This window comes from Lepisma saccharinum, chromosome 3 (genome assembly GCF_977018435.1).
Source record: "Lepisma saccharinum chromosome 3, izLepSacc3.1, whole genome shotgun sequence".
In the NCBI taxonomy this organism is placed as follows: Eukaryota; Metazoa; Arthropoda; class Insecta; order Zygentoma; family Lepismatidae; genus Lepisma; species Lepisma saccharinum.
In genome coordinates this window covers 80,929,804-80,957,727 of record NC_139231.1, presented here as the reverse complement: position 1 = coordinate 80,957,727, position 27,924 = coordinate 80,929,804, and the positions used below count along the sequence as shown (strand labels likewise).

The 27,924-nt window shown below is 37.3% G+C and overlaps 1 protein-coding gene across 1 annotated transcript; it reads right to left on the bottom strand.

Moving 5' to 3' along the window:
• Positions 1–645: 645 nt before the first annotated feature.
• Positions 646–27,688, bottom strand: LOC145985187 (thymidylate kinase-like). Its single transcript, XM_083118900.1, has 5 exons — positions 27,275–27,688; positions 18,380–18,488; positions 14,227–14,317; positions 5,665–5,853; positions 646–1,307 (listed from the first exon to the last, which is right to left on the bottom strand). Exons 1-5 carry the CDS (start codon positions 27,411–27,413, stop codon positions 1,188–1,190), a joined length of 648 nt encoding a protein of 215 aa, XP_082975026.1. The 5' UTR covers positions 27,414–27,688; the 3' UTR covers positions 646–1,187.
• Between the last annotated feature and the right edge of the window lie 236 nt (positions 27,689–27,924).

Sequence of the window (27,924 nt, the reverse complement as noted above, 5' to 3'; positions counted from 1 at the left end):
CAGTTTATTATTCATCTTCATCGTCATGTTTAACACAAATAGCAGAAAATTGACTTAAAATAACAATGAGCGTTTTGTATTTCTGCGTTCAAACGGGAACGAAACCAGCAAGTGTGCATTACCGCATCCCTCTGACTCGCCTTGACCATAGAATATGCCCCGACTGAAGAAAGAAGAAAAGAAGCTCCTTTTTTCGTTTTTTATATGTCTGTACATCTCACACTTTTTCACTTAAAACATAAATGTATGCATTTAAGCGCTGTCGCTCTGTAGGAAAAATTACTTTCTATTTAATATGTAGGCTACAAATATCGCCAATGAAACGACGATCAGCAAATGGATCTCATCTTGGAATAATACCGTACTTCCTAGTTGCTCATCTAATTGATATGCAAAGGCCTCTAATTTGCCCTGATATCTCTTATTCTCCTCTTCGTCAAGTGCTTTTATATGATCCATTTCATCCGGTATACAAAACGAGGTGAAATGCCACAAGTATGCACTTGAATTATCCGGCTGCCTTGAACCGGAAGTAGTTGTGCTACAGTTCCACAATCGATTGTGCCGTTCGATATGTTTTTGTTTACTCGTGGAGATCCCCTATACACAGGGCACAAAGGAAATATATTTTGCAAGAAATACAGATTTTGTATTTGAAGGGCTCGGGTGTAAAACATGGTGAGTGACATTTTGTTAATTTTTGAGGTACCAAGTAAAACATGCCATCCTTCCATTTTCTAGAGAAATTGTCATGTCATACAATTTGCATTGGGCTCAGTGAAGCCTTGTGAAATTGGTAAACACCACACGAAAACAATTTATCTGCAGTATAGCTTCTAAACACCTTTTTTCTTAATGAACTCAGAAATGGCCAAAATGTCACTTAGCATGCTTTACACCCGAGCCCTTCATTTATTTTTATGTAAGAAGTTAATTTTAACAATGTTTAGGTTATGAATTTTAATCTGAACATTTATATTTTCTTATTTCTGTACCACAGTACACTGAGAAGTGAGATTGTGTTGTCTATGCCCTCTTACAGCTTGGATTATATATATACTTTATAATACACAATACAATATCCAGATAAATATAAATAACAATTCAGATCTACAGTAGTTCACTTAAAAGATGTAAATATATAAGTAAAATATCTAAAATAAATTGTACATGGAAAATTAGATTATTTACAGTGTTGTGCACCAAAGTTTTGTTAGAGGTGTAGTTCCTGCATTTTCAATAGTGCTTAATGACAGTGACAACAGTTCCTTGTGCAATTCCTCCACACTCTTTTCAGCATTTACAATCTACAAATGGAAATTACAAAAAATTAACATCATAGTTTGTAGTCGGGCAGAATTTCACTTGAACCGTCAAGTAGGGTGTATAATTTTTTTTTTTTCTTTTTTTTTTTGGATTAACATAATATTCTCATTTAGAAATCGAATGCTTGGCATCATTGAGCATTTTTTTGTTATGACGTCATTAAAATATCATCATAGAAATAACACGATATCCTCATAAGGTGGGGAAAATCATAAATATTTCACAATAAGTATCTGGTAATTTCAAACATTCATGTGCCATTGGAAAGGCAACTTCCTACCACAGCATTTCATACACAAAAAAAGCGTGTGCGAAGGTACGTCTCCACGCATAAGAGATCTCAGAATTGAAAGTAGTAATCGGAAGTGCAGCACAATTCAGCTGCTCTTGACTTACAGGTTACCTGAGGTTCACGTCTGGTGAAAGCCAAACAGGCCTTGAAAACTTTGACTCCGTAATTTTAAAAATTATGTTAATGACATTATTCAAAATAAGTATAATTGCATGCCATTGTTAATAACATGTGTTTCGAAAAGCAAGGAAGTGGTTTAGAAGAAATTTCGAAAACATTTGATTGGGCTTCAAATATGCTTAGTAAGAAAGCATGCCCTAAAGCAGTCAAGAGGTCTAAGAATGGTTACAGCATCATTACTTGAAGATATGATGTGATGTGTTACTACCACTGGGGATCCTCAGAGCGAGCTAGACAGTAGGCAACAGTCTGTTACTGGCCATTTATGGGTGAATGTTTCAACCATAACTGTTGCCATTATTTATTTGTTCAACCGATCATAGAGATAAGGTAATTAGAAGTTCTACTTTTTTTTTGCAGCTGATCACTGTAATTATGCGACATAACGTGGCAAACTATTGATATGGAAGAATCTATAGAAAATGTCAAGACGTTAAGAGTATACTCCTTGAAGGACAAGATATGTGCTGACAGAAATCAGGTGAATGGAACGCTGTACCCTTGGATCAGTTTGGAAAACAGACATCGGGTGGTCCATTTATAATGATAGTACGGAATATCGCATGCAGAATGCAGCCAATCGAAAAATTGCACAGAATAAAAGGTAAGTCAATGCCACAAAAATTTTGTCGCCGCCACCCACCCCTTAGGGGGGTGGGGTAAATGTGAAATTTCAAATGGAACACCCCCATTCGTTTTACATATTTGGATTCAGTGTTGAAAAAGAAGTATTTTTTGTTCAAAAAAATGTTGTAAAAAAATTGCAAACTTCGATACATTTATAAACATTTGTTAGTTTCAGATTTATTTTGTTCCCTTTATGTAATAACAGTTTTGGTTTTCGTTGAGAACATTGCATAAAAGATTGAAATAGCAGGGATTGTGAATTGTCATGTGCTGTTATTTATTTTGAATTACCTATGGATTTGAAGGGATAAGGATTTGAATATTTCAAAGACGTTCAACACCATGTTTCCGTTATGTTTGTGAAAACGTGACTTTGTGTTTTATTAAATCTACGAAGGATCTGAGATGTGATTAGCCGTACCATATTTGTGTTGGAGTGAAATAATGTAAATGTCTCTCCTGTATCTTGGCAGGGTACCAATGATTTAGTAGTATCACATTTGTCGAATTGAGAAGTAGGTTTGTAACATGGTGCGTTTGTCAATATAAGCAAAAGTTGATATCATTCTGCTTTACGGTGAAGCACATCAAAAGCTACAAGAACTTTGTACAGCAATCAATTCGAGGACCGAGATACTCCAGGCATTGCAACCTTCTACTGCATTAAATGGACAAAAGTACACAGAGTTTTTGGTAAATATTCTGCCAGGGCTGTTAGAAGAATTGCCACTGCACCAGCGATGCAACATGTGGTATCAACATGATGGTTGTCCAGTTCACTACTCCATTCAGGCTCGAGCCATGTTGGACACAAAGTTTCCTGGTTGATGGATAGGACGTGGAGGACCCGTTTCTTGGCCAGCTCGTTCACCCGATCTCACGTCGCCTGATTTCTGCCTTTGGGGACTACTTAAAGAAAAGTGTTACCACGAAGTTCCAACAATGCCAGAAAACATGCGGCAACGAATTATTGATGCTTGTGCCTCTATCACTCCTGACATTTTGGGACGAACAGTGAGGAGCTTCAGACACTGTGTTTTGAAATGAATTGAAGAGAATGGTCATCATTTTGAACATTTGCTCCTTTAAACATTTATTTGTGTACCTCAAATGATAACTAATTTGTAGTAACATACTTAATTTTGTTGTTCATATGAAATTGTTCCTTGAAATCAAAAAAGTTGGAACAAATTAATATTATTTACTGTTACACGAAAACATAAATTGCAAACAATTTTCTTTTGCCGAATTCTTTGCACACATTTTTTGAATAAAATCCGTTTATGCAATGTTCTCAACGGAAACCAAAACTGTTATTACGTAAAGGGAACAAAATTAATCTGAAACTACCAAATGTGTATAAATGCAATTTTTTTACAAAACTTTTCGAACAAAAAATACTTATTTTTCAACAGGGAATCCAAATATGTAAAACAAATGGGGGTGTTCCATTTGAAATTTCACATTTACCCCCACCCCCCTAAGGGGTGGGTGGCGGAGACAAAATTTTTGCGGCATTGACTTACGCCCTCAATAGTATCAAACTTTTATTCTGTGCAATTTTTCGATTGGATGCATTCTGCATGCAATATTCCGTACCATCATTATAAATGGACCACCCGATATATAAGTAAGGTGGAAAGGCAAAGTTGGAATGACATTATCAGTAAAACAAGTTGCAGGATGTAATCTCTGTCATGGTTTATATAATAGATGTCACTTGCAATGGACAACATGTTTGATAATATAGAAAATGCAGTAAACTAATGTCAAAGGAGTGAAGGAAAGGAGGCAACTGTATTCTGCGACAGAGAGAGACTCAGGATGGAACTGAAGAAGCTCTTGCATTCCCTAAAAATCTAAGGGGAGAAGGACTACCAGATATCCAACTCATGGATGGAAATGATATGCTTTATCATGTGTAATGTTGCATTGTGCTACATGGAATTCAAACTTTTCATTTCTGAGTGAGGACGAATGTAAGTTTGGCCATGAAGAAGCAGATGTCAACTTGAATAATTATGCATTATATATGATTTGGCAGGGGAGAACTCGTGTTCACATTATTACTGATGATACAATTGTGTTCAATTTACTTCTTTATTTATATGGAAAATTTTAAATCTGAAAACTTTGGTGATTGCATCATTCGATTTTAATTCAGCACATCATAGTCAATGAAAATGTACATAAAAAAAGCTTTATACCCTACTTGACAGTCTCAATTTTTAACATTGTCGCTGAACCGGCTATTGAGAAATATCTTGATTAAAATTATGAAACATGGTTAGGAGAGGCAAGTATTGACAGTAATTTTAAGTTTCAGTAAAAAATAATTAACTACACAAAGCTACCAAAACCAATAGAGCTCCTGTGTAGCTGAATGGTTAGTGTTCTTGCCTTCAGTGCAACTAGCCCTGGGTTCAATCCTTCAGTTGGAGTTAAGAAATTTTGTGTGAACCCAGCATTGTGAGGGCAGTTGGGGAGCTACTCAAAAGCATTAATGGACTGTGGTCTCAAAGTCCAGGGAACAGTAGGTACAGGACTTTATACGCTGAACACATACCATCTAACAAAGGGTTGCCTCATAGGGCTGTTGCATCACGGAGTTCAGTTTAGAAATACCATGGACATATAAGATAATCAGGACTGAATCACTTTTAAAGTGAGATCAGAACCAATAAAATGTTCCCTCACTAAAGAACACTAATGGATATAGACCAACAAATTTTGTTGCTAAAAAAAAGGTGCATTTTTACTATTTTATATGTTACGTTGCATTGGCCATTTAAATGTTGAATTAACTGTAAATTTGTTTGAGAAGGGATGGAGGGAGGGACAGAAAGTAAGAAACACACTCATATAGAACATCTTGAGACTAAAGTTGGAAATGTTGAAATCACTGTCCACTCATAGGCCCGTGTACAGCAACTTCCGACATGCTTGCAGCGGCACTGATGTAAACGGAGGCCACCTGCCTGATGTAGTTTTCAAAGAAATAAGGTTGTAATCTGTAAGTAATAAATAGCATACTTGGGACGTATTTATAGATGGTTTTGCTTATTTCTCCCGGTTTTCGTATATTACAGATGACCATTTGAAATGTGTCAGTCGGCTCTGTGCCATCGGGAAATTCAGTGTAGAATCATTAGGTATCAACAGTAAGACTGTTAGCAAAATAAAAATGGAAATTTCTGATTCTACGCATAAAATGAAGGAATGTAGCCAATATACCTTACCTTCCATGTATCATCGTGCAGTTTCAGATAGTTTTCCTTCACTTTCTTTTGGAATTCAGTGTTCTCATATCTCTCTTCTCCATATCCACTTCTACCTAACGCAGCTTCCTCATTTATTTCCAGGTACACCACCAAGTCAGGTTTTGGAAGTCCTACATCAGAGCTTTTACACCAATCAAAATCCATTCCCTGTAACAGTAACAGATAATGTTACTCTTATCAATAATAATTGTTGGACACTGAAATAGTGTAAAAGTTGTTCATGATATTTTATAAATGTTTATGTGCAAGTATTCCATTGGAACAAGGACAATGTGTTGAATGTTGTAACAATACTAAAATTGTTTAGATTATTTATAAATGTTAGCATGAGTATTCCATTGGAACTGTACAACATCAATCCACAGTGCCAACCTTTACTTGTAAACCTTCTGGCAATTGTCAGTGGGCATTTACTGGGCAGATGCACCTCCTGGTTTCTTTCCCAGCCATCCAGGTAAAAAAAAAAAAGGTAAAGTGCTCCCCTGTGCACAGCACCAAGCCATGAAGGCGTATAGGGGGTGTGGGGGTAACGCCCCACACTTTCTTGATCCGGTTGTGAATGGGGGTGATGTGATCAGCATCACGCCCCTGACTGCCTTTACCCTTCAGGGTTTCCCCCAGGTACCCATGTTATTCGATGCTGGGTGGGTGCCCGGGCCACTTCAACATTAGAAAAGTTCCCAGATTTGGACCAGCCAGGGGATCGAACCCAGGACCTTTAGCATGGTAGTCAGACACGTTACCGACTGAGCCACCGCGGCCATGACACAAAGTAAATATTCAAGTAATATTTGTATACAAACATAATTCTTCTACTTCATACTACAATGATTGTAATGTTGTAGTATGTAATATAATCGTGTACAATATACACTAAAAATCTCTCTCTGGCATTCCTAAACCCAAGGTGTAGCAACACAGCACACATCTTCAAAATGACACAAACCCACAGAGAAAAGAGATAAGTTCCCTTACAGCACACATCTCCAAGGGACGTCCACAATGTCCAATTGATCCATGGATGTCCATAAGACGTCCTAAGAATGTCCCTTCTGGATATCCATAGAATCTCCCATCCTGGATATCCATGGGACATACCGTTCTGGATATTTATGGGATATGTGGTATTACGTCCACGTGTTATCCCAAATTTGACATAAATGTTTTGATATACATGTAAAGATTCAGTCATAGTATCTAGTGTCAATTATGTTAGCACTCAAACTCTGTTATGCAGTAATAAATCTTAAATTAAAAAACATCTCCCACAGGAATTGCATTGCCCATAGGCCCATTGTCTTTTCAGCGAGTCACGCATGCGTGCCAAGCAGGTGAAAGTTGTCTCAAACACAACAGCAGTTTGCATGAGGACGTTGCCTTGCGTGCTAGTAAAGAATAAGTGCTGCTTACGATGCTTATGCGTGTGAATACAATGTACTTTTCGGATGTCTAGATACGTGTGTGTATGAATTTGTGTGCGTAAGTGCATGTGAGTGAGTAAGAGATAGAGAAAGAGATGGAGTGCTTGTTATAAGCATATGTGTACTAGAGGTCTTCGATTTGTGTAAATCTAGTCCAGGAATGTTCCTTTCATATCCAAAGTATGTGCGAAAAATATCAGCATAATGTCCAGATTAGGTACAATCTTAGTCCAGAATATATCCTCATCCAGGACACACAATAATTATTCAAGTAATATTTGTATACAAACATAATTCTTCTATTTCATACTACATAGATTGTAATGTTGTAGTATGTAATATAATAGTGTACAATATACACTAAATATATCTCTCTGGCATTCCTAAACCCAAGGCGTAGCAACACAGCACACATCTTCAAAATGACACAAACCCAAGTTTGAAATAAAAACATCCAAAAAATCACGTAAACTGATGTCCGAAACATGTCCGGACATATGGATATCCAGGGGACATCCTATCAGGGTGGCCACAAACAAGCAGAAATGAAATTTCCTGACTTTTCCAGGACAAAATTTACATTTCTCCCTGACAATTACAAACTAAACTAAATCGATGTTTTTGCAAGTGGAAATATCTATGAAATTGACTTAATTTCTCTATTCTCTATGATTTGAATTCAAACTGCAAAATAGTGAATTTTGAAAATTATTACAATTCACAAGCTAGGGAAGGATTATGAAATTTTATCATAAGCAGTAAGTATAAAATAAAATACTCGATTACTTTTTCAAGTTACGTCTAAATGAGATAAGAGTGAAGAGTGCTTGATTAAGAAATACATTTTGTAATTTATCAGTCTCCTTATCCATTCTCTGTATTATATGTTGATATTTCCACTGAGGTTTGGAACCCTCTGCTTGCAAGAACCAAGAGTGCGGACTCATTTTTCGATGCATAAAGCTACTTCTCTCTTCTCTGTAAAACAAACAACTTAACTCTTGCATATAAGTGAAACAACTGAATTGTAGAAAAGAAAGTTGCATATTTCTTTACATTATCAATAGGATGTCTGCCTCAGTACAGTATATTCAAGTGGAGTACTGTGAAACTGACAACATGCAGTTATACCATTATTGCTGTCGAAAAGGGTATGTAGGTATTAGAAATTTAACGCAAGCAATTTATAGAATTGCATTGTATAGGTACCTGACTTAGCTAACCACACATTCAAACAGGAACACACTAATAATAAAAGCTTCTGAAAGTTCATATATGAGGGGCATCCTGAAAAAAGGTCCAATGGTCCCTATACGCAGCACTAGTGGTCGGAGAGTGACACACACACATGCAGGCAGGAAGAAGTGGCATGTAGCTGTAATCTGGTACAGTTGCAATGCAGCCGTTTTAAGACAGTTCTAGGTTAAAGATTGCAGCTGTAATGCAATTTCCCACCAACTGCGATGTAACGTATGTGCAGTAATCAGATTTTTGCACACTCAGAATTTGGCACAAAGCCACCAGCAATCGTGTGAGGTGTGTAGACCGGACATCGTGAGTGATAGTATAGTTAGACGATGGTGCAGACAATTCACGGAAGGCCAATCGAATGTGCACAAACCCATACAGCTGAGTACATGCGGGCCCTTTGCTTCACTTCAGGTGAGAGATCTTGGTCCACTCCCTGTACAGCCCTGGCCTTGCATGTACTGACTTTCATCTCTTTGTTCAACCAAAGAGGTTTCTGGCAGGACAAGGATTTGACAGCTACACTGGGGTAGAGATAGTTCCAGTCTTTGCTGTCAGACACATATGGCATGGTCATACAAAATTTAGTGCTATGCTACGACAAAATGCCAGAACAACGGTGGTGATTATGCAGAAAATTAGGTTAGGAGTCACTGTTACTAATGCAATAAATTATTACTGATATTTTTGTTTTATTTATGCCTAATCGGTAGACCTTGATTTTTTTTTCAAATTGGTGTATTTTTTTATTATTATTTATTTCTTACTATTGAAAGTTATTTCCATTTTAGCGCATTTTCTGGCAAATACCTGAAATTATACCTTCATGGTGTTTTTAAACTACTGTTTCAAATTGTAAGTCACATGGCCTAAGCCTCTTCATGAGAGTTTGATATCTTGGAAGTTATTTTGGGAAAGTTATTTTCCATAATCCCTTTTTAATTTTAAGGTAAGGGTTTTAGACAAGGGAATTTTCTCCATATATACTTAAGGGTGCATAATGACCATAAATGGCAATGCATCCAAAAGTTTTGAATCAAGCAATAAGTGGCAGATACCGATATATTATGGCACCAAAAATTGAAATTATTAATTTTTTTTGGATTGTTAGTGTTAAGTTTCCCAAAATTTGCATTTTTGTTTTAGAATATTTTCCTGCCAAATATATAAAAACTTATACTTCATACTTCCATTGTGCTTTCAAACTATTATTTTAAATTGTAGGTCACATGGTCTACGTATTGTCGTGACAAGTCTGATATGTTGGAACAGATTTTTAAGGAATTAAAAGTACTCCCTTGGGCTTAGCACCAAGACATGAAGGCATCTAGGGGGTGTGGAGTTAGAGCCTCACACTTTCTTGATCACGACTAAAGGTGGGAGCAGCACCACACTCCTGGCTACCTTTACCCCCCAAAGTTTCCTCCAGGTATCTGCTTGATACGATGCTGGGTGGGCACCAAAGCAGTTTGAACAGGTGGAAAAGATCCCGGTTCTCCCCACAGGGGATCGACTCCAGGTCTCTCGCATGGTAGTCAGACACCAAGACACCCCTAGGATGGGGGGTGGGAGGAGTGACATGTAAAAGACCGATATTAGTGTGGAATCCATAGTTTTCGGGGCCGCTAAGATGAATAGTGACATTCCCAATGCCAATGCCATTCAACTCGCCCTAATGACTGATCTTTATTATTTCTCGCTCGACAAATACTGAAGATGCGGCTCCCGTGTGACGGTAGATACACACTCGATCTCCTGTTAGAACCCTGCCACGTTGCTCTGTGATGCAAACTGTTTTGATAGAAGTTGAAAAAATCGTGGGAAATACATGATTTAATGTGGCTGTCGGAATTAGTCCATGTATAACAAGCATTATACTTTACTCTTAAATAAAATGTTGGAAAACTTGCACATTCTATGTACACAGTACGGCACATTTTGTTTCTTTAAGCATAGAAAAGACAAGAATGTTGAATTTCACAGAATTTTTCTGTTTTAGGAATTTTTTTAAAAAATCGCTAAAAATGGCAAGAATTTGCATTTTATGCCAAATATGCGTTATTTTGAACGGGCAAAAAATGTGCACATTCATAAACACAACTTCGCAGCAATTAACATTTTTCACGGTTTTCTTGTTTGCGAAAAATCAAGGTCCCTACTAATTGGAAATTACTTTTTGGGCAACCCTCGTATAAATCAGTAGATGGTAGGTGAAAATTTAGCAGGGCTGGCAAAGAAAAGTCAATTCTTGAATTCTTGATATGCTTTTATGATTGAATGATTCGAGTAAATATGATAATAAAATATTTACGTATTTATTATTAGTATTTTATTTCATAATATTGGACATTAACTTCACTCAGTGAGAGATTAATGACCATCTCTCATGAGTTTAAACAGACAGGACAGAGAATGGCGTCAATTTTATTCCAATACTAGTGTTGCAGTAAATTTGAGGTTGGGAGCATGCACTTGCCAATTTTTTATAATGTTCACCAATGCAGATTTATGATTCACTTTTTCGTGATAGATCCCATTTTGTGCAATGTTATTGTAAACGTATGTTAACTTGTGCGAAACCAGTAATACATCAGGATGATGAAAGAAAACCTTCGTAAGCACTGCTACATTAAATAAGGTGAAGTGAGCCAGAAGAGTAATAAAATTCCAGCACCATGTTTGCAGCCTGAAGACATCCAACAAAAATCAATTCCATAAGAGTGCCATGGACACTATCGGACAGCGCCTCCCAATCTCATCCCCTCCATCGGTTGACAGTTCTGTCCCCTTACTACTCCCATACGGACAAGAAAAAATGATAATTCAATGCATTTTCCACGTAATTTTTAGAGGCTTAACACATTTCTCTCTCTCTTTTCTCATGCCATCACTGGTTTCTGGTGCCGTGGTTGTGTTGTGCATAAAAGGGGCCTAAAACTTGAGGCCGAAACTTAGCAACAAGATTTCTTGTTCCCATGCAGAGTTCCATAACAATATCTGGGGGAGAGGTCAATAAAGACAAAATTCCCTGACTTCTTTTGACACCTCAAATTCCCTGACTTTTCCAGGTCTGTCGTCACCCTGCCTATGGATGTCTACTGGACATTCCGGGACATCCTATGGATATCCAGAGGGCGTCTCCTGGATATGTGTGTGCTGTATGGGGTTTTTATCTGATCTTCGACATCACAAATAACCCTGATATCCAGTAAAAAATTTACACATGAAAACAACTGTTCTTTATAGAATTTGAGGTGCTGAATTTTTAAAAAATGAGGTTATTGTTATACAGTGAAAAAAAAAGAAAAAACTGCATATGTTGTACATTGAATGGCTTGTAATGCCTTTGGTGTTTAGCTGTTGCAACACCACCCCAAAAACTTAATCTTTGTCCAAAAATGTACACTTTCCTTCAGGAGTCATTCATGACATGGTATTGTAGACGCATGGGCAAACCTCCTTATATTTCAGGGGGTGTCTGGTCATTATTGTGTTTGTAAATTATTCCAGTCCTCCTACCCTTCCCAGGATTGTAAAAATTTAAGGACCTTCCTTACAGCATTTTAAACAATATTACAAATTTTTGTGCTTAGAAATTGCTGGCATCCTAAAAGTAAAAAGTGGCCAACAACGCAAAGTATCATCAGGTAGATTTACACCCAACCAATATTTCATCAAATGGCATGGGTAAAATGTAATCTCTCATGATCAAACCAGAACCCCGCCCCCTTTTCCCCCTTAAAGCCCGTTTGCACCAACATTGCACAAATTCGTGAGTTTGAAAATCCACAGGTCACTGTGGTGACCCTCGTGTTAGGATAATTTTCGATTGCACCAATTTGAAAGGCATAGCAGACTGTATTAGTCATGAAACACTGGCTTACGCACAACTGAGTTATGTATAAAGCAGTCTCAACTGTATACATTTCTTGATTTTTATACTTATTTATAGTTTGGATTCAATAATTCCTATTTTACATGTATCTAGTTTCGAAATTCTGAAGTGATACAAAAAACGTTGTTAATATCAGCCATTACTTTCCAGCATGTGGGTTAACTCCGCTTTTACTTGCAGATCTCGGAGGGTACTCCCAGCTTACCTGATGTTTTTGTTGGTGCGACAGATATTCAGCAAATTCATGGATCACCTGTAAGTTTACTTGTACTTATGTGTAAATCAACATTGGTGCAAACGGGCATAAAGAAAAATGTTCCACAAAATTTTCAAACTCGCAAGCTTTATATTTACACTGAAAACTACGAGGGGAAGTATGTAAGTTGCAAAATGAAATATCTTCGAATTACTGCAATGAGAAATTGTTTCATGAATATCAGTCATTGCACTGATCCTTTCCGCAAGTGTCTGTGTAGGTGGCAGCACCACTGTGTATCGTAGTCACGTTCTCGTGTAGCGGTGAGTCATTAGAGTGCCAAGATTGCCCAAAACGAAGAAGCACCCTATTTTGGGACAGTAAAGGCATCCTACTCGTGGAATTTCTGCCCCAGGGTCATGCTGTCACCGCATCCACATATTTGCAGAACCCTGACGAAGTTATGGTCAGCCATTCGCAGGAAATGTCCAGGTGCTTTGAGAGACGGAGTTCTTCTGTTGGATAACACCGCTCATCCACACAGTGTCAATACCACAGTGGCTCACATACAGTCTGAATTTGGCATACATCTGACTTTCATCTCTTCAGCCCACTGAAGAATCACCTGGGTGGCCACCAGTTCCAGGATATGGAGGAGGTCCATTGAGAGGTTACCAGCTGGCTACGACACCAACCACAAACCTTCTTTGCTGCTGGCTTTGAGGGACTCGTTTCACAACAAGTGCCTAAGTGTTCATTGATATTACCTTGATAAATAAACCACATTTCATCAGGTAAGTATTTCAACTTTTCTTTCTATTCCATTTTGCAACTTATATATTGACTTACTCTCACATGAAGATTGCTCCTCACAAGCAAGAAAGCAATGAGTCTAAAGAAGGATGTCCCACTCCAAGATGGCTGGAATCACTAATGTAATATGTCTTTCGTCTCCATTTCTTTTCTTGGGTTTGACAATGCACTTTCTCCTTAGACTGGCAACATAAGTGGATTGAAAAATTTTGGGAACCAACTGACAAGAGTAGTTAGTACTGTAAACTATGAAGCAAGAGATTTTAGGTCCGAACCATTGCCAACAGATACAAGATTTGTGTTGGTTCATTCATATCTTTCATGACTTTACCATTAATTCTCATATTTCCAATTGACTCGGCACGGTAGAAAAAATATAACTAACTCTCTAGCCTTCCGAATGTTTATGGCTCCAATAACACAGGCCTTCCATTTGTTCCTATCCTGAGCAAGATCTATCCAATCTTTTCCATCCCTACCAATTTCCTTTAGGTCCATCTCAACTTTATCCCCCCATCTTCGTCCTGGTCTCTTACCATCAGGTTTCCCAACAAGAATCCTGTAAACTCTTCTTTCCTCTCGCATTCCTGCCACATGCCCTACCCACCTAAGTCTTCTTCATTTAATCATTCTAATAATATCTGGACATGAATACAAATTATGCAGTTCTAAATTACCTTCTCCGCTCACCTGTCTCCTCATCCCCTTTAGGTAGAAAAAAGATACTAGATAAAAAAAAGTTTTTAATATTGATTGATGCATATTTTCCAAAAATCAAATAAATCTTCATATTTTTGCTGCAAACGAATTCAGATACCAGAAATAATACATTTCAAAATTTTCATTTTACTTCACTAATCTCACCCTAGTTCTTTTCTTATGTTCAAATATAAAACCACACATTATACCGTGATATCTGTAATAGTAGTTTTTTAAGAGATGCTCACCTCTTTTGCTCCTGAGAAGGCAACCCCTGAAAAAGCATACCTATCAACTATCAGAGTAATTCCAGAATTTAACTGTTCCTCCATTTTGGAACTGAAAGAAAAGAAAATCCTATTATAAAATTCAGTAGAATTACCAGCACGAAATTAGATTGACTACTACTAATGTACTACACACTGCGTAGGTGCATTAGGTTAGATTACCCTAAAGTGTAAATCATCAACCCTGACACCTTCTGTAAACAAACCGTCTCACCGATTCGATGTATCACTGAAGACGGAGACCTTCCCGCATGCATAGAACTCGCAAAGTTGAAAGTGGCATTACTTCCTTGCTGTTCACATGATTATTTTTAGAAAATAACCAATGCTATAAAATATCATTATGCACACAAATCTCTAAGCTCATTGAAAGTTACAATGCATATTCCTACAAAATGTTCACACTTATCTTGCCTTGCCATGTCACCAAGTTATTTTACGAAGTGCACTATATTTGGCGGAACAAAAATCGTTATTAGTAGGGAGCGGAAGTTGAAATGTCATCTTTTTTCTGACATCTCGGACATGATGCCCATTAAATATACACAATATTACACTTTGTCTAGAACCCAAAAAAGGTAATTTTAAAGTGCATTTTTTGCCAATTTTCTCCAATTTTCAGCATTTTTCCGTCATATTTTGTCACTTCTTTTATTTTGGTAATATTCTTGAGTCTTTTCACCAAAGTGAACATAGGCCTATATTTATCTTGCAGGATTGCAATTTACGAGCCAAAGAAATTCTGAACTGGTGAGTCTTTGTTGTGTTGGGGGAAACCACCAGGTGTACGTCTGGAGTAACTCAGATTTAAGATAAGATAAGGAGAGGCTGGAAATACCCTGGCCAGATGGTGACACCCGCGGGGAAATTTTTGTGGAGAGTTGCGATGTTCGAGCAGGAGAGGGGGGGAGGGGGCATCTGTCCAGATGACAGATCATACAGCTTCCAGGCCACGAAACCCGCTGGGAAATTTTTCCACGATTTTCGAGTGGGGGAGGGGGGCTGCTCAGATGACAGGTCAATCACCACCACACCCATTTCAGTTGTAAGTCGTACAGAACATGCCTAAAGTAAAACCTAGTCGATCGTGTTTCTTGCGCCAACTCGTAAGTGAATATGGGGATACCGTGTTCAGCACAGACGGCAGTGTCTTATTTTGTAAGCTTTGTGAGGTGAAGGTGAGTGCCGAGAAACGTTTCACAGTACAGCAACACATTGGGAGGGAAAACATTTGACAGCAGCAGCTCGGGTGGAAGGAAAAAATAAACCTTGCCAACTCCTTCTGAGATAAAGTGTGAGTGTCTCCTCTAAATCTTCAGTTTTACCAGGATCTTCGCAAAGCTCTGATTTCTGCAAACATCCCACTGAAAAAGATGAACAGTCCTGCATTACACGAGTTCCTCGAACAATACGGGTGGAACATTCCTGACGAGTCAACTTTGCGCAAAGGATATTTGGATGCATGTTACAACCATACCATGGAAAGGATTTGCGATCAAGTTCGAAACAAGAAGATTTTAGTCCCCATTGATGAAACTACAGATGAAGAGGGCTGTTTTGTTACGAATGTGCTCGTTGGTACACTGGAAGAAGACTGTCCTGGACAAATATTTCTACTGGCGACAGAAGTGCTGGAAAAGGTCAACCATCAGGCTATTTGTAAGTTGTTTAATAAAAATTTGTTTCTTCTATGGCCTCAGGGAATTGTGCACGATAGTGTTTCCGTTTTTTGTGTCAGATGCTGCACCTTACATAGGAAAGGCTATAAAGGCATTCTACACGAAAATGGTCCAAGTTACTTGTCTCGCACATGCCTTGCACAGGGTGTTAGGAAGTCCGCAGACATTTTCCAGAGGTAGACAAACTTGCGTCTAGTGTCAAGAAGGTGTTCCTTAAATCTCTGTCTAGGTTGCGGTATTTCCGTGAGACGGTCCCTGGTGTGCCCCCGCCTCCACAACCAGTTCTCACTCAGTGGGGCACCTGGTTAAACACTTTTTTTTATTATTGTGAACATTTTGATATTGTGAAAACTGTTATTGACAGTTTCTGCAAAGAAGATGCAAGAGATTCAGAAAATCTAAGAGCGCCTTAAAGGAAGTGCTGGGGACATCGGACAAGCTGTACTGACAAAACTGGAATACGTGCTGGGAAATAACTTGGGATACCAAACAATGTGGCAGGTGGTAAAGATTCTTGAAGGTGAAAATTTCAACATGGACATTTTGGAAGAAGAATTGTCACCAGGAGACCTTGCGTGCCTGAAATACGACCCTCTAACATCCGTAGACGTTGAGAGAAGTTTCTCTATGTACAAGAATGTTCTGGCTGACAACAGACGAAGATTCTCGTTTGAGAACCTCCGAAAGGCAATGGTGGTGTACTTACTGCAACTCTCTGTATGTAAGATAAGTGGAAAAATCGTTAAATATTTAGAAAGTGCTTGTATGTGAGATATTTCTTATGTTAAAAATTACTTTTCTGACATACCTTTTCCTGAACCCTTTCCCGGATGTGTCCCTGATTTTGGTTTCCCTTTTTTATATACAATTTGTTAAATTTCTAAACAAAAATTGTCTTACGTGGATCGTGATAATTTATTTTTATTTACAGTGCCACAGAAACACACCACACTACATCACCAGGCAAAGATGCGGGAAATTAATGCATTTTACAACAATTCATTCAGTGTATACGACTTTTTCATTAAATTGTTTTAAAATTTTTCGGTTGTTTCCATTGAAAATTCTCGTTGCATATTTTAATTGCATGTGGTATCATTTGGTGCCTTTTTATTTAAAGCAAGATTGCATTTTGTTAATTTCCTTTTCGTTTCAATTTTAACCTAAAACTAACAAATTTAATGATCATTTTTGAAATTTTTACTCCATTTTTTCCCATTTTTTAGGACATTTTATAGGTCATATACCTATATTTTTAGGTCATAAACTTCCGCTCCCTAGTTATTAGGATGCTTGTCAAAGTTTCCAACCGCAATAAATTTACAAACTTTCTTTGTCTTGCTTTGATCATCATCATCAATATATTTATTGGACTTACAGCATTGCATATGGTTGTTTATGCCCATTAAAGATTTTATTTACATAAGATACAATTTACATAAAATCTACAAACAAATTTCAAATACACTCCTATCTATATCAAACCTTAGAAATATACATTACCATGTTATATCATTTTGTCTAAAAAAAATGCAAGTAAAATATATTTAATTCGCATGCAAGAAAGAAGTCAAATTTATGGGAAATGAGTTACTGTGCAAAGAGTTAACCATAAAGGTGAAGCAATAAGTGCAAAAGAAAGAGCATTGGGTTTAAAGTGAAACGTAATTTGCGGCAGCGTATCCCATACTACAAATTGGCAGTTGTTTTACCTTACGTAATGAATCCTGTAACAACGCTGGATTTTCCTATGGATTATTTTACTTCTATGAGTTTGCAATGCTTTCTGCATGCATGTGGTTTTGTTTACAGAAGGTCTCAGGGTTGGTGATTTGAACTTTAGATTATTTATGCAGATTTCTCCACAAGTAATTGATATGATAAGAAATGTTGTTTCCTCAATGGCTGTATATCCTTGACATTTTGATATAATACACATACATTACTATAACAACTACTTTATTAATGGCTCTTGAAAAAGATGCATGTTCAATATGTCAAAAGATAATGATATTACAGAATTTCAACCACTGAAGAAACAAAAGTTATTTAACTACTTGCAAATATTTGAAATTTTACAAGCAAACAGCACTGCAAATACACATCCAGACTTTCTGGTATGAAAATTTGGCATAACTACTACTTTATGTCACTCAGAACTGAATTTGTCTTCCACAAAGCTCAAACATTAATTCATATATTTCCCAAGTTCTAAACAGTCACTTCACCTTCCTGTACACTTGGAGAAAACCATCCATCAGACAGGAGTCAGATTAATATCTATCTACACTATTTTTTTTTTTCACACAAGAGTCCATGGGGTCTTCTGCAGAACCATGTGTTCATGGCAGTAGAATATGTGAAGCAGCTCTTTTCAATACCTTTATACTTGATCTTTACTCTAATATAGATTCAAATACAATAACAAAACGTACACAACCTCCCATCTGTTTGCAGAAAACAGTAAGTGAACTGCTCTATCATCAAGCTCAATATTCTTCTTCAAGTAATCTCCTACAACTTTTCCCACGACTGTGGTTCGATCTGCAAAATAGTGAATAAAACAACAAATTTACAAAATCCAAATTTAAATCCAGGTTTCCAAGGCTGATTTTTCCACAAATTCAAGGTGAAAAATAGTAATTATTGCAATAAAGTTTTGTACCAAATATTTACAAATAGTTCCTTCTACAGCTGTATGTGTGTGAATAATTTATGGGTCCCTGTAAGATGTAAAAACTAACAATTAACATCTTAAATCCAGTTTCTTCGTTCTACGTTGTATGCTAGTTACTAAAATTACATCTTTTGTCTGAAATAGAGCTAAAAAGATAAATTAACTTCTAAAATCCAATCTCTTCGTTCTACGTTGTATGCTAGTTACTAAAATTACATCTTTGTCTGAAATAGAGCTAAAAAGATAACAGTATAGGGACAATCCATGTTGCTCGACAATTTTTAAAAAATCTAATTTTTTCTGTGCAGTTACTTTACCATGTTGTTAGTTGAAAACAGTCATTATTTTAGTTTTAGTGGCTGTAGGTTTCAAGTGGCAGCCATATTTGTTTTCAAAGATCCACCATTTGGTGGTGTCGTAAGGGGTTACCGAATCTGAAATATCTCAGCCCCTAATTATCCTTCCTATCGATATATTGTCTCATATATTGTATAATTTATTAAAACTAAAAGAATCCATAATATTTTTTTATTAACACATTGAATCCCAGGGTATTTACATTGGCAATAACTCAGAAACCCGGGCATTTTATGTGATTTTCAACAATGTGAAACAATTTTTTTTGCTCTTACTATACATGTGTTATACATCAAAATAAAGGCAATTTTTTGTATACACGATAAAAAAGGAACAATTAGAATCTGTGTATTCTTGCGTGTGCTAGAGATGTTCAACATAGTGCTTCTTTTTCATATTATGAAAAAGTCCGTACCTCTAATACTAAAGATATCTACCCTTAGTATGATACAACTTGAAACATTCTGGCATGCAAAGACCAACATCAAATTGGGGGCACCACCACGTTGTCTCCTTTCTTCTTATTTTGCCATCTGTTTCTTTCCCTTTGTCCGAACACACTTTACATCATGTTGTTGGGCTGTCCTTCTTTTCCGTTGCCGGAACCTTCTCAGCGAAATGCCATCCAGTCAACCTATTAGACCCTGCTGACAACCTAGAAACGGTTTCAGCTTCAGTTCCTCCTTCTCGGACAGAGCTTCTCCTACTGACTGAAGAAGGTCTGAGAAATGCACCTTCTTCTTATCAATTGCACACCCAGTTTCCTTGTATACAATGAAGGCATTTGTTGCCAACATGATCAGCATATGGAAAAATAGTTCTTTCCACCATTTTAGCTGCCGTCTGTTGAATGGATAGTAAGCGACTAATTGGTCGCTTCTATCTACACCAGTTTTGTTTACATTGTAGTCCAACACCACATCTGGTTTTGTCTTCATGACTGGACCTTCCCGTGCCTTCACAAGAACATCAGATGATGTAGCTCTATGTTTAGTTGACAGCATCAAGACATCTCTCGTATCTTTCCATTTCACGCACAAGAGATGGTCCTTGCGTATGTACACCATTTCACCTTTCTTCAGTTTCTTTTGAACTACATTAGCTTTTGGTAGTTGCTTTCTGTTTGGCATACATGTTCCAACAGCCATTGTTTTCTTTTCCCAAAAAGCATCAAAAAGTAACAGAAAAGTGTAAAATCTGTCCATGTAAATGGTATGTCCTTTCTCAAGATATCCATGGAGAAGTCTGCCAAAAAGGGAGATGAGGTGCCTGGTTGGACCAAATCCAATCCATTTTCCGAATCTGAATTTTGTCCAAAATTTGCAATGAAAGAAAATAAAAAAATATCTATTATACGCCTCTATGTATTGAACGTGTAGGTCATAAGGTAAAGGTAAAGCTAACCCCTATGCATTGCACCGCACGATTAAACACAGACAGTGTGCAAGTACATAACTCATTACAAGTAAATAAATAAGTGTTCCATTTCTTTCGATATTTCAAATAAACACATTGGTCAAGTGCATGGTTACCCATAGGAGTTTTCTTGGGGGAAGGGGCTCTTCAAGATTCCATATGTAAGGTGTACTGAAATGGATCCTGTCACCAACATAAAAAGTAATGTTAGCATACTAAATTTCATTAGCCAGGAAGGAGAGCTCGAGCCCCCTGCCCCCATATGGGCACCCATGGTCAAGTGTGCATGTGTGTGTGTGTTTGTGAGTGATGATAAAGCACTAAAAATATAGGCTTAGTACTGCAAATGATGATAAATAGAGCCCGGAAGTTTGGCAAAATGCCTCTTTTTATCTACTGCATATATTGATAAAATTTTACGTTTCTTATGTTGTTTCGAATGTTTTGGAAGCCTTTTCATTTTGCCTATTTGGGACCCCACTGCCTATTTTTAATTATAATGCCTTTTTTTTGCCTTTTTCAATGAAATTTGACATTTTTTTTAAAAAAAAATGTGTATATAAATTATTTTTCTCCCAAAAAACGTTGTTGGCATTTATTTTTCTTCCGTTTATTATGTGAATAATTTTCGCCTTATTTAAGTAATATTGAATTCACGCATGTTTCAATTGCTGAAGGAGAAAAGTGTGAGAAAAAAGTATTTCATGCTGAGTTAGGATATTGCCTTTCGGTTAACATTTCTTGTGCATGATTGACTGCTGAAGTGGACAGGTTGATTTCGAACACAAAGAAGATATTTCTGAAATCTCCCTCTTGAACCCGAAAATTTCAGGAAGTTGCGATTGGGCTTAGTTTACCTCCGCAACCAGTCTTGACCAGATGGGGAACCTGGATATCAGCAGCTATATATTATGCTAACAACCTTCAAAAAATCAGTGAGGTGATCGATGCTCTTCCAGAAAATGAAGCGGCTTCAATTCATGAAGTGAAAAAACACCTGTGCTATTCAAGTTTATTTTTGCACATTATGGTGCATTGCCAGAGACAATTACAATTACAGCATCCATGAAAATCTTCGAGGAATCTACGCAGCAAATGATGGAAGTGCCAGGAGAAAAGGGGTCAGCTGTTGCGGAAAAGTGCAAACGGGTAGTGAGTGCAAATGAGGACCTGAAACAATTGAAAACAATTTGTAATATTCTAAAAGGTGAAAATGCTGTTACCGAAATGAGTCCAGCTACATTAGCATATTTTATGTATGCTCCAATAACTTCTGTCGAAGTAGAAAGATCATTTTCTATTATGAAAAACATTCTCTCTGACAGACGACTATCAATGAATGTTGAGAACTTAAAAAAAACACCTTGTAGTTATGTGCAATCAAGACGAAGACAATTGAAATGCTCTTCCTAATTTAGATTTTTTCATTTTGCCAGAAACTATAGATAAAAGTAAGAAACTTAAAAATGTGCCTTTTTTGGTTTATTTTGCCTTTTTTTCATTTTAGTGCCTATTTTCCACATTATAAATGCCTTTTTGCCTGCCTATTTTAACGAAAATAAATGCCTGAACTTCCGGGCTCTAATGATAAAGTACTGCAATCAATGAAATGAAATATTACAAAGAAAACAAAAAATGCATACCTGTTGATTCGGAATATAAAAAAGGAAAGTTAAAAATTGTACTTACGTATGTGAGTATATGTTCCTACTGTAGAACGACGTTTCAGAGATAGACTATCTCCTTCTTCAGGTTCATATAAAAAACTAGGTACTTGGCATAGTACTGCGTCAAAAATGTAATATGAGGATTGTGGTTAAGGGTTGGTTAGGATAAAGGTAAAAAAAAAAAAAAAGGTAAAGTGTTCCCCTGTGCATAGCACCATGCCATGAAGGCGTATAGGGGGTGTGGGGGTAACGCCCCACACTTGGTTAGGATACATTTAAAAAATATTATGTTTTGGCTATTAGAAGTACATAAAAAGCGTGTCGTTCTCTAAAAAGACTTGTACAATAGACCTATTCACAGGTAAAAAAGTTAGGGGATTGCACAGAAAATTATTAGGAAAGAAACCAAGAAAGAGAAAGGGGATCAAAATGAAGAGGAAAAAATCGAAAATAGGAAGGTAAAGTACGTTGGTATCCCTTACCATCAATTCGTATCGGAAAAAATCGGAAAAATAACAAGAGATTTTGGAATCGTTTGCGGGATGAAAGCACCAAAGAATGTAGAAAAATACTTTACTGATTATAAGAAAGGAAAGACAACTAGGGAAATACCGGAAAAACAGAAGGGGGTTTATCGAAGTGAATGTCAATGCGGGAAGGAGTACATAGGACAGAGGGGTCAAAATATGGGTAAAAGATGGAGCGAGCATGAAATGGATATAAGGGAAAAAGTTCCCAAAACGTGTCTCTCAGAACACATTTTGGAAAGTGGGCATAGAATCGCAAAAAAAGAGATAATTAGAAAAGAAGGGAGGAAGTTAGGAAGAAACGTGTATGAAACAGCGAATATTTGTAAGGGGGGGGGGAGAATAATCTTAATAGGGATGAAGGAAATCTGGAAGAAGGGTGGATCAATTTCCTCAAAAAATGGGACAAAGCCTGGAAGATTGAACCCAATATCGGTTTCCACGTCACTCCGGAAGTTATGCAAGCTGCACGGGAGGAACGTGAATTTACGTTGGATTTGTGACGTAATAGGGAGAGAATAAGCACTAAGGGGAAACGAGAAAATTAAGGGGAGGGGAAACATTCGAGGAGAATTGACCTTCATGTGGATTGGGATGCACAGTTGGGTAGGAATGGCTAAACCTGCAAGCATAGTGATTCATGCAGGTTTTTTAGAGAACGACATGCTTTTTACGTACTTCTAATAGCCAAAACATAATATTTTTTAAATGTATCCTAACCAACCCTTAACCACAATTCTCATATTACATTTTGACGCAGTACTATGCCAAGTACCTAGTTTTTTTATATGAACCTGAAGAAGGAGATAGTCTATCTCTGAAACGTCATTCTACGGTAGGAACATATACTCACATACGTAAGTACAATTTTTAACTTTCCTTTTTTATATTCTGGATTTGTGAGTAACACGCGACTAACCTACAAAATGCTGTTGATTCGGGTATAAAATCAGGATCGCCATCAGAATCGTCATCTAAAATCTCCAACTCGCCCTCTGATCCAGAATCTATACACGACTCTTCTACTGTCAACTCTGCTAAAGCATCAGCAATATAGCTGGCACTAAGTCCTTTCGGCATTTTGTCTATTTTGCTTCAAAAGTGGCTCGAACTTCACAAAGACTTGTAGCAACACACTTCTTTGTATCACGTTACGTGCCAGTCTCCTGTGTCTTTGTGCTTTCCATTCAATGTGAAGACAGTTCAAAATTTCACCACCAGGGTACAGCGCAATGCAGAGGCATACCAAAAGAACTCGCAGGAACATTCTGCATGTACATAGACCAACATTCAAATGAAGGAGCAGTTTCTAATCGGGGAAACAGCATGGTAGTCTGACGTGCACCTGTAATGGGTTTTAGATTTCTATTGTTTTTTAACCACACACCTTTTACCAACCCTATATCCTGTACCTATGGAGAGATCAACGTGGTTAAGATTTATACATAACCTAAACGTGAGCAGCCTGAGGAAGGGAGCAGTTGCGTCCTGAAACGTCGCAGGAGTTACCTAGATACTTGCAAAACATTAAGTTATTAATATATTTATAATAACTGCATGATGTGCAGAAAAAAATTGTATCCTGCATGAAAATAAATGCACACCAACGTAAGCTTCATACACATCAAAAACCAGTAGTCGGAAGTAAGGTGCCACTTGTAGCGGCGCTACTGTAGCTAGCTACAAAATTTGAAGCTGTAGCTGTAGCAACACTACATTTTGAAAATTGTAGTTGTAGCGGTAGCAAAGCTACAAAATATTGCTGTAGTTGTACCGAAAATTTTGCTACAGATACATTTCTTCTCAGAATTTTTAGGTAAATATTGAATGTGACAACAATGTAAAAAAAATTGCTTACTTGATCATAAAGACAAAGTCTATTACATGGAAATACAGATAATCTAGATTATAAATATCTTGATATCGCGCATTACAGATATTTGCAGAATTTATTTCATTAGTATCTGAAAAATTCTAATATCCAGATAACTAACTGACATATATGAATATATTCAGGCTAAGAGCTAAGCCTTTTTTTGGAGCGATTTTACAATACTGGACACTTTCCCAATTTCTTCCATATTTCGCATACTCAATAATTTAGGCCTCCTAATCACGAATGTGCAGTTAAAATTTGGTGCTCACGCGTAGAACTTGCAAAATAAGTGGGTCCGTGATTGCAACAGACACCCTCGATTTATCAAGAAAACCAATGTTTAACGCAAGATTTTGTGTTTTGAATACCTAAATAACGAAATATATATACACCTAAATAATGAAATATATATTCCTGATATTACTACAACCCCAAATTTTAACTATGTTAGCCTAACCTAACCTGGCATGGATCGTGGGGCTACCCGTGCATCGTTCGAGGGGTGTAAGGTTAATTGCGACCACGGATCGTCACAATCTTGTGATAAATATTGGTTTCCTTGAGAAATCGAGGGTGTCGGTTGCGATCAGGGACCCGCTTATTTTGCAAGTTCTACATGTGAGCGCCAAATTTTAACTCCAGATTCGTGATTAAGAGGCCTAAATTATTGAGTATGTGAAATATGAAAGAAATTGGGGAAGTGTCCGGTATAGGTAAAATCATACTACCCTTTTATTTAGCTGCATCGCTCAACATGCTTTGTTTGCGTCACCTCCTGAACAAATCCTGTGGATATCCATGTTGTAAGTGACAGCAATATGTCATTAATTACTGTGGAAAACACAACTTGCAGTGCAAAAGCGAGCAAACCATTCTCCACTACAATGACAAAGCAATAGTGCCAGCAATCAATGACTCAGTACGTTAACATCATTGATCATTGTCAGTATATGGGATCTCACCAGCAAGAAATTATTGTTAAAAGAATGGTAGGCATACACATTCTGGAATTACAACTATTTTCGTCATAATTTTTTTTCACAAATTTTACAATTACAATAAGTTTTGTACACTCGGGCTTACATGTCGGTTTCCTCAATATATTTTGTGATATTGTAAAAAGTACGTATGGTTATTGACTTTCCTGCAGAAATGACAATTTTCTTTGGTTAATATACAGTTTCCAAGTGTATGTATTCTTCCTACTTTTACGTCGCTTTTCTGTAACTTTAACTAACCATGAAAATTAGGATGAATGTAATTCAGAAACTAAAGTGACCAGACCTTACAGTGCGGTTGGAGAGCTAAATGCCTCCTTATATTGTTGGTTTTGCATTACAGTCATGGAGGAACCTTTGTTCCATAATGTAAAGAGTATACAAAAACACAGTAGTCTACTCTACAGAACGTCCTATATAAACAGTAGGTATGACTGAAAATGACCGGACCCTTCTTAGAATTTCTTCATATTTGGCATATCTACTAATTGAGGACTGCTAATGACGAATCTGAAGTTAAAATGTGTAGGAAACGTCTAGAAATTGCGAACCATTTGCGCTAGCCCCACAAACCACTGACGTGTGGTTAGGTTAGTTTCGGTTAGGTAAACATAGTTAAAATTTCGTGTTGTGGTAGTATCAGGATCTAGAAATTGCAAAATAATTGCGAACCATTGACGCTAGCCCCACGAACCATTGACATGTGGTTAGGTTAGGCATACATAGTTAAAATTTCGTGTCGTGGTAGTATCAGGAATAGCTATATATATTTGCTTGTGAAACAAAAAATTTTGCGAAAATAGACTGTTTCCATTCCGAAAACTACTGCCTTATTTTTGCTTATTTTGCAATTTCTAGAAGTTTCCGACAACTTTTAACCTCAGATTCGTGATTAGGAGGCCTCAATTAGTGTGTATGCCAAATATGAAGAAAATCGGAGAGGGGTCCGGTCATCTTCAGTTGTTCCAAACAGTACAATGTTTATAGCAGAGCAAGGGTCTTCCTTTGTAGCAAGTAGTGTCCGAGCCAAAACTGAATCTTGGGACATGAATTAAAAGGAATGGACTGTCTGATAGCCTTGCATCAATTGTTATAAAATTAGAATTGCCAAATATTGCAGACTGCATACTTCTGGAACCTGTCTCTTACCAGAAACAAGCCATTCTCATTCATTTGTGCAACGACAAAATCGAAATTCTTGCAAAATTTGAAAAATCACCAACGTTATTTTCGTAGGTTCTTATAGGTTCAAATTAAAACGTTTCATAGCTCGGGGGGGGGGGGGATGGCCCCTCCCTTGGGTATGGGCCTGCCATATGGTTATTTCAAGTTGTTTATGCAGAAGTAGCAGAACAGTAGCGTAGTGAGCTACATTCTTGGAAGAGTAGCTGTAGTGAAGCTACTTTTAAAATGTAGTGTTCTGATCACTATCAAAAACTACACACATCCGTGTAGCAGGCCAGGCTGCAGAACATGGACATGCAGTTTAAAACCTGATGAAAATAGCTCAAAAGCTATCTTGTACTGTTATTTGTACACACATGGTAGTCCTTGGACGCAAATAAACTAAACTAAATTAAACTTCACCACCTGGTGAAAATAGCCACTCCGTTAAAATAACGTCAAAAAATTCTTCCAATCTCTCATGTGTATCTGGTGTCGAGCACCAGTTTGTCAACAGTGAGATGGAATGTTGTTCGCCTTCCCAGAACTGAACTTTCAAGGTTTTTACCAATCACCCTAATCAAAGGGTGTTCACACAAGTAAATTCTCAAGTACTTCCAAACACTCCCCCTAATAATGAGACCTTACCTGGAAAAGCCATAAGTGATGCTGGTTTTTCCATTTGTTTTAGAGCTTCCACGAGCTTCTTGCATTGGGTAGTTTTACCGGCTTTGTCACAGCCTTCGAAAACAATTAACGCACCTCTAGAAAGAGATAAAATCTTCATTTTCAAGACTATTTCTTCCGTTCAATCTTCCTGCAGGCAATGCAAAAGCAAATTTGGGAAACTCCCACCTTTGCAAAAAAGGGAAACTTACAAGACAACAAAACAGATAATCTAAACACACATTTGGCGCGTAATAACAATATTGCTAGGTACTGTTCCGTGCAAAATTTATTGCTTAGTCTGAACTCCCCATTGTAAATTTGAATTGTCATCAAACATTGTCCATATGATTAGTACCAAACTACAATAACCTCATACAAAGAGCTTACGAAGCGAAGAATCTGCTGTAATATATAATCTGTGAACTGTGAAGTATTGGAAGTGGCCATACCTGCCCCGTCTCACAGTTGCATACCTGTTTACACGCTGGAACTTCTATTGGCATCATTTGCTACTCAACCGTTGAAAGAGATGATGTTTTCAAACTGAATGCTCTCCGTGACCACGTCCAAAGTTGATCATATAGCGGGTTTTTCAGCTCTCAATTTCAAACAAGGCAACTTTAATAAAG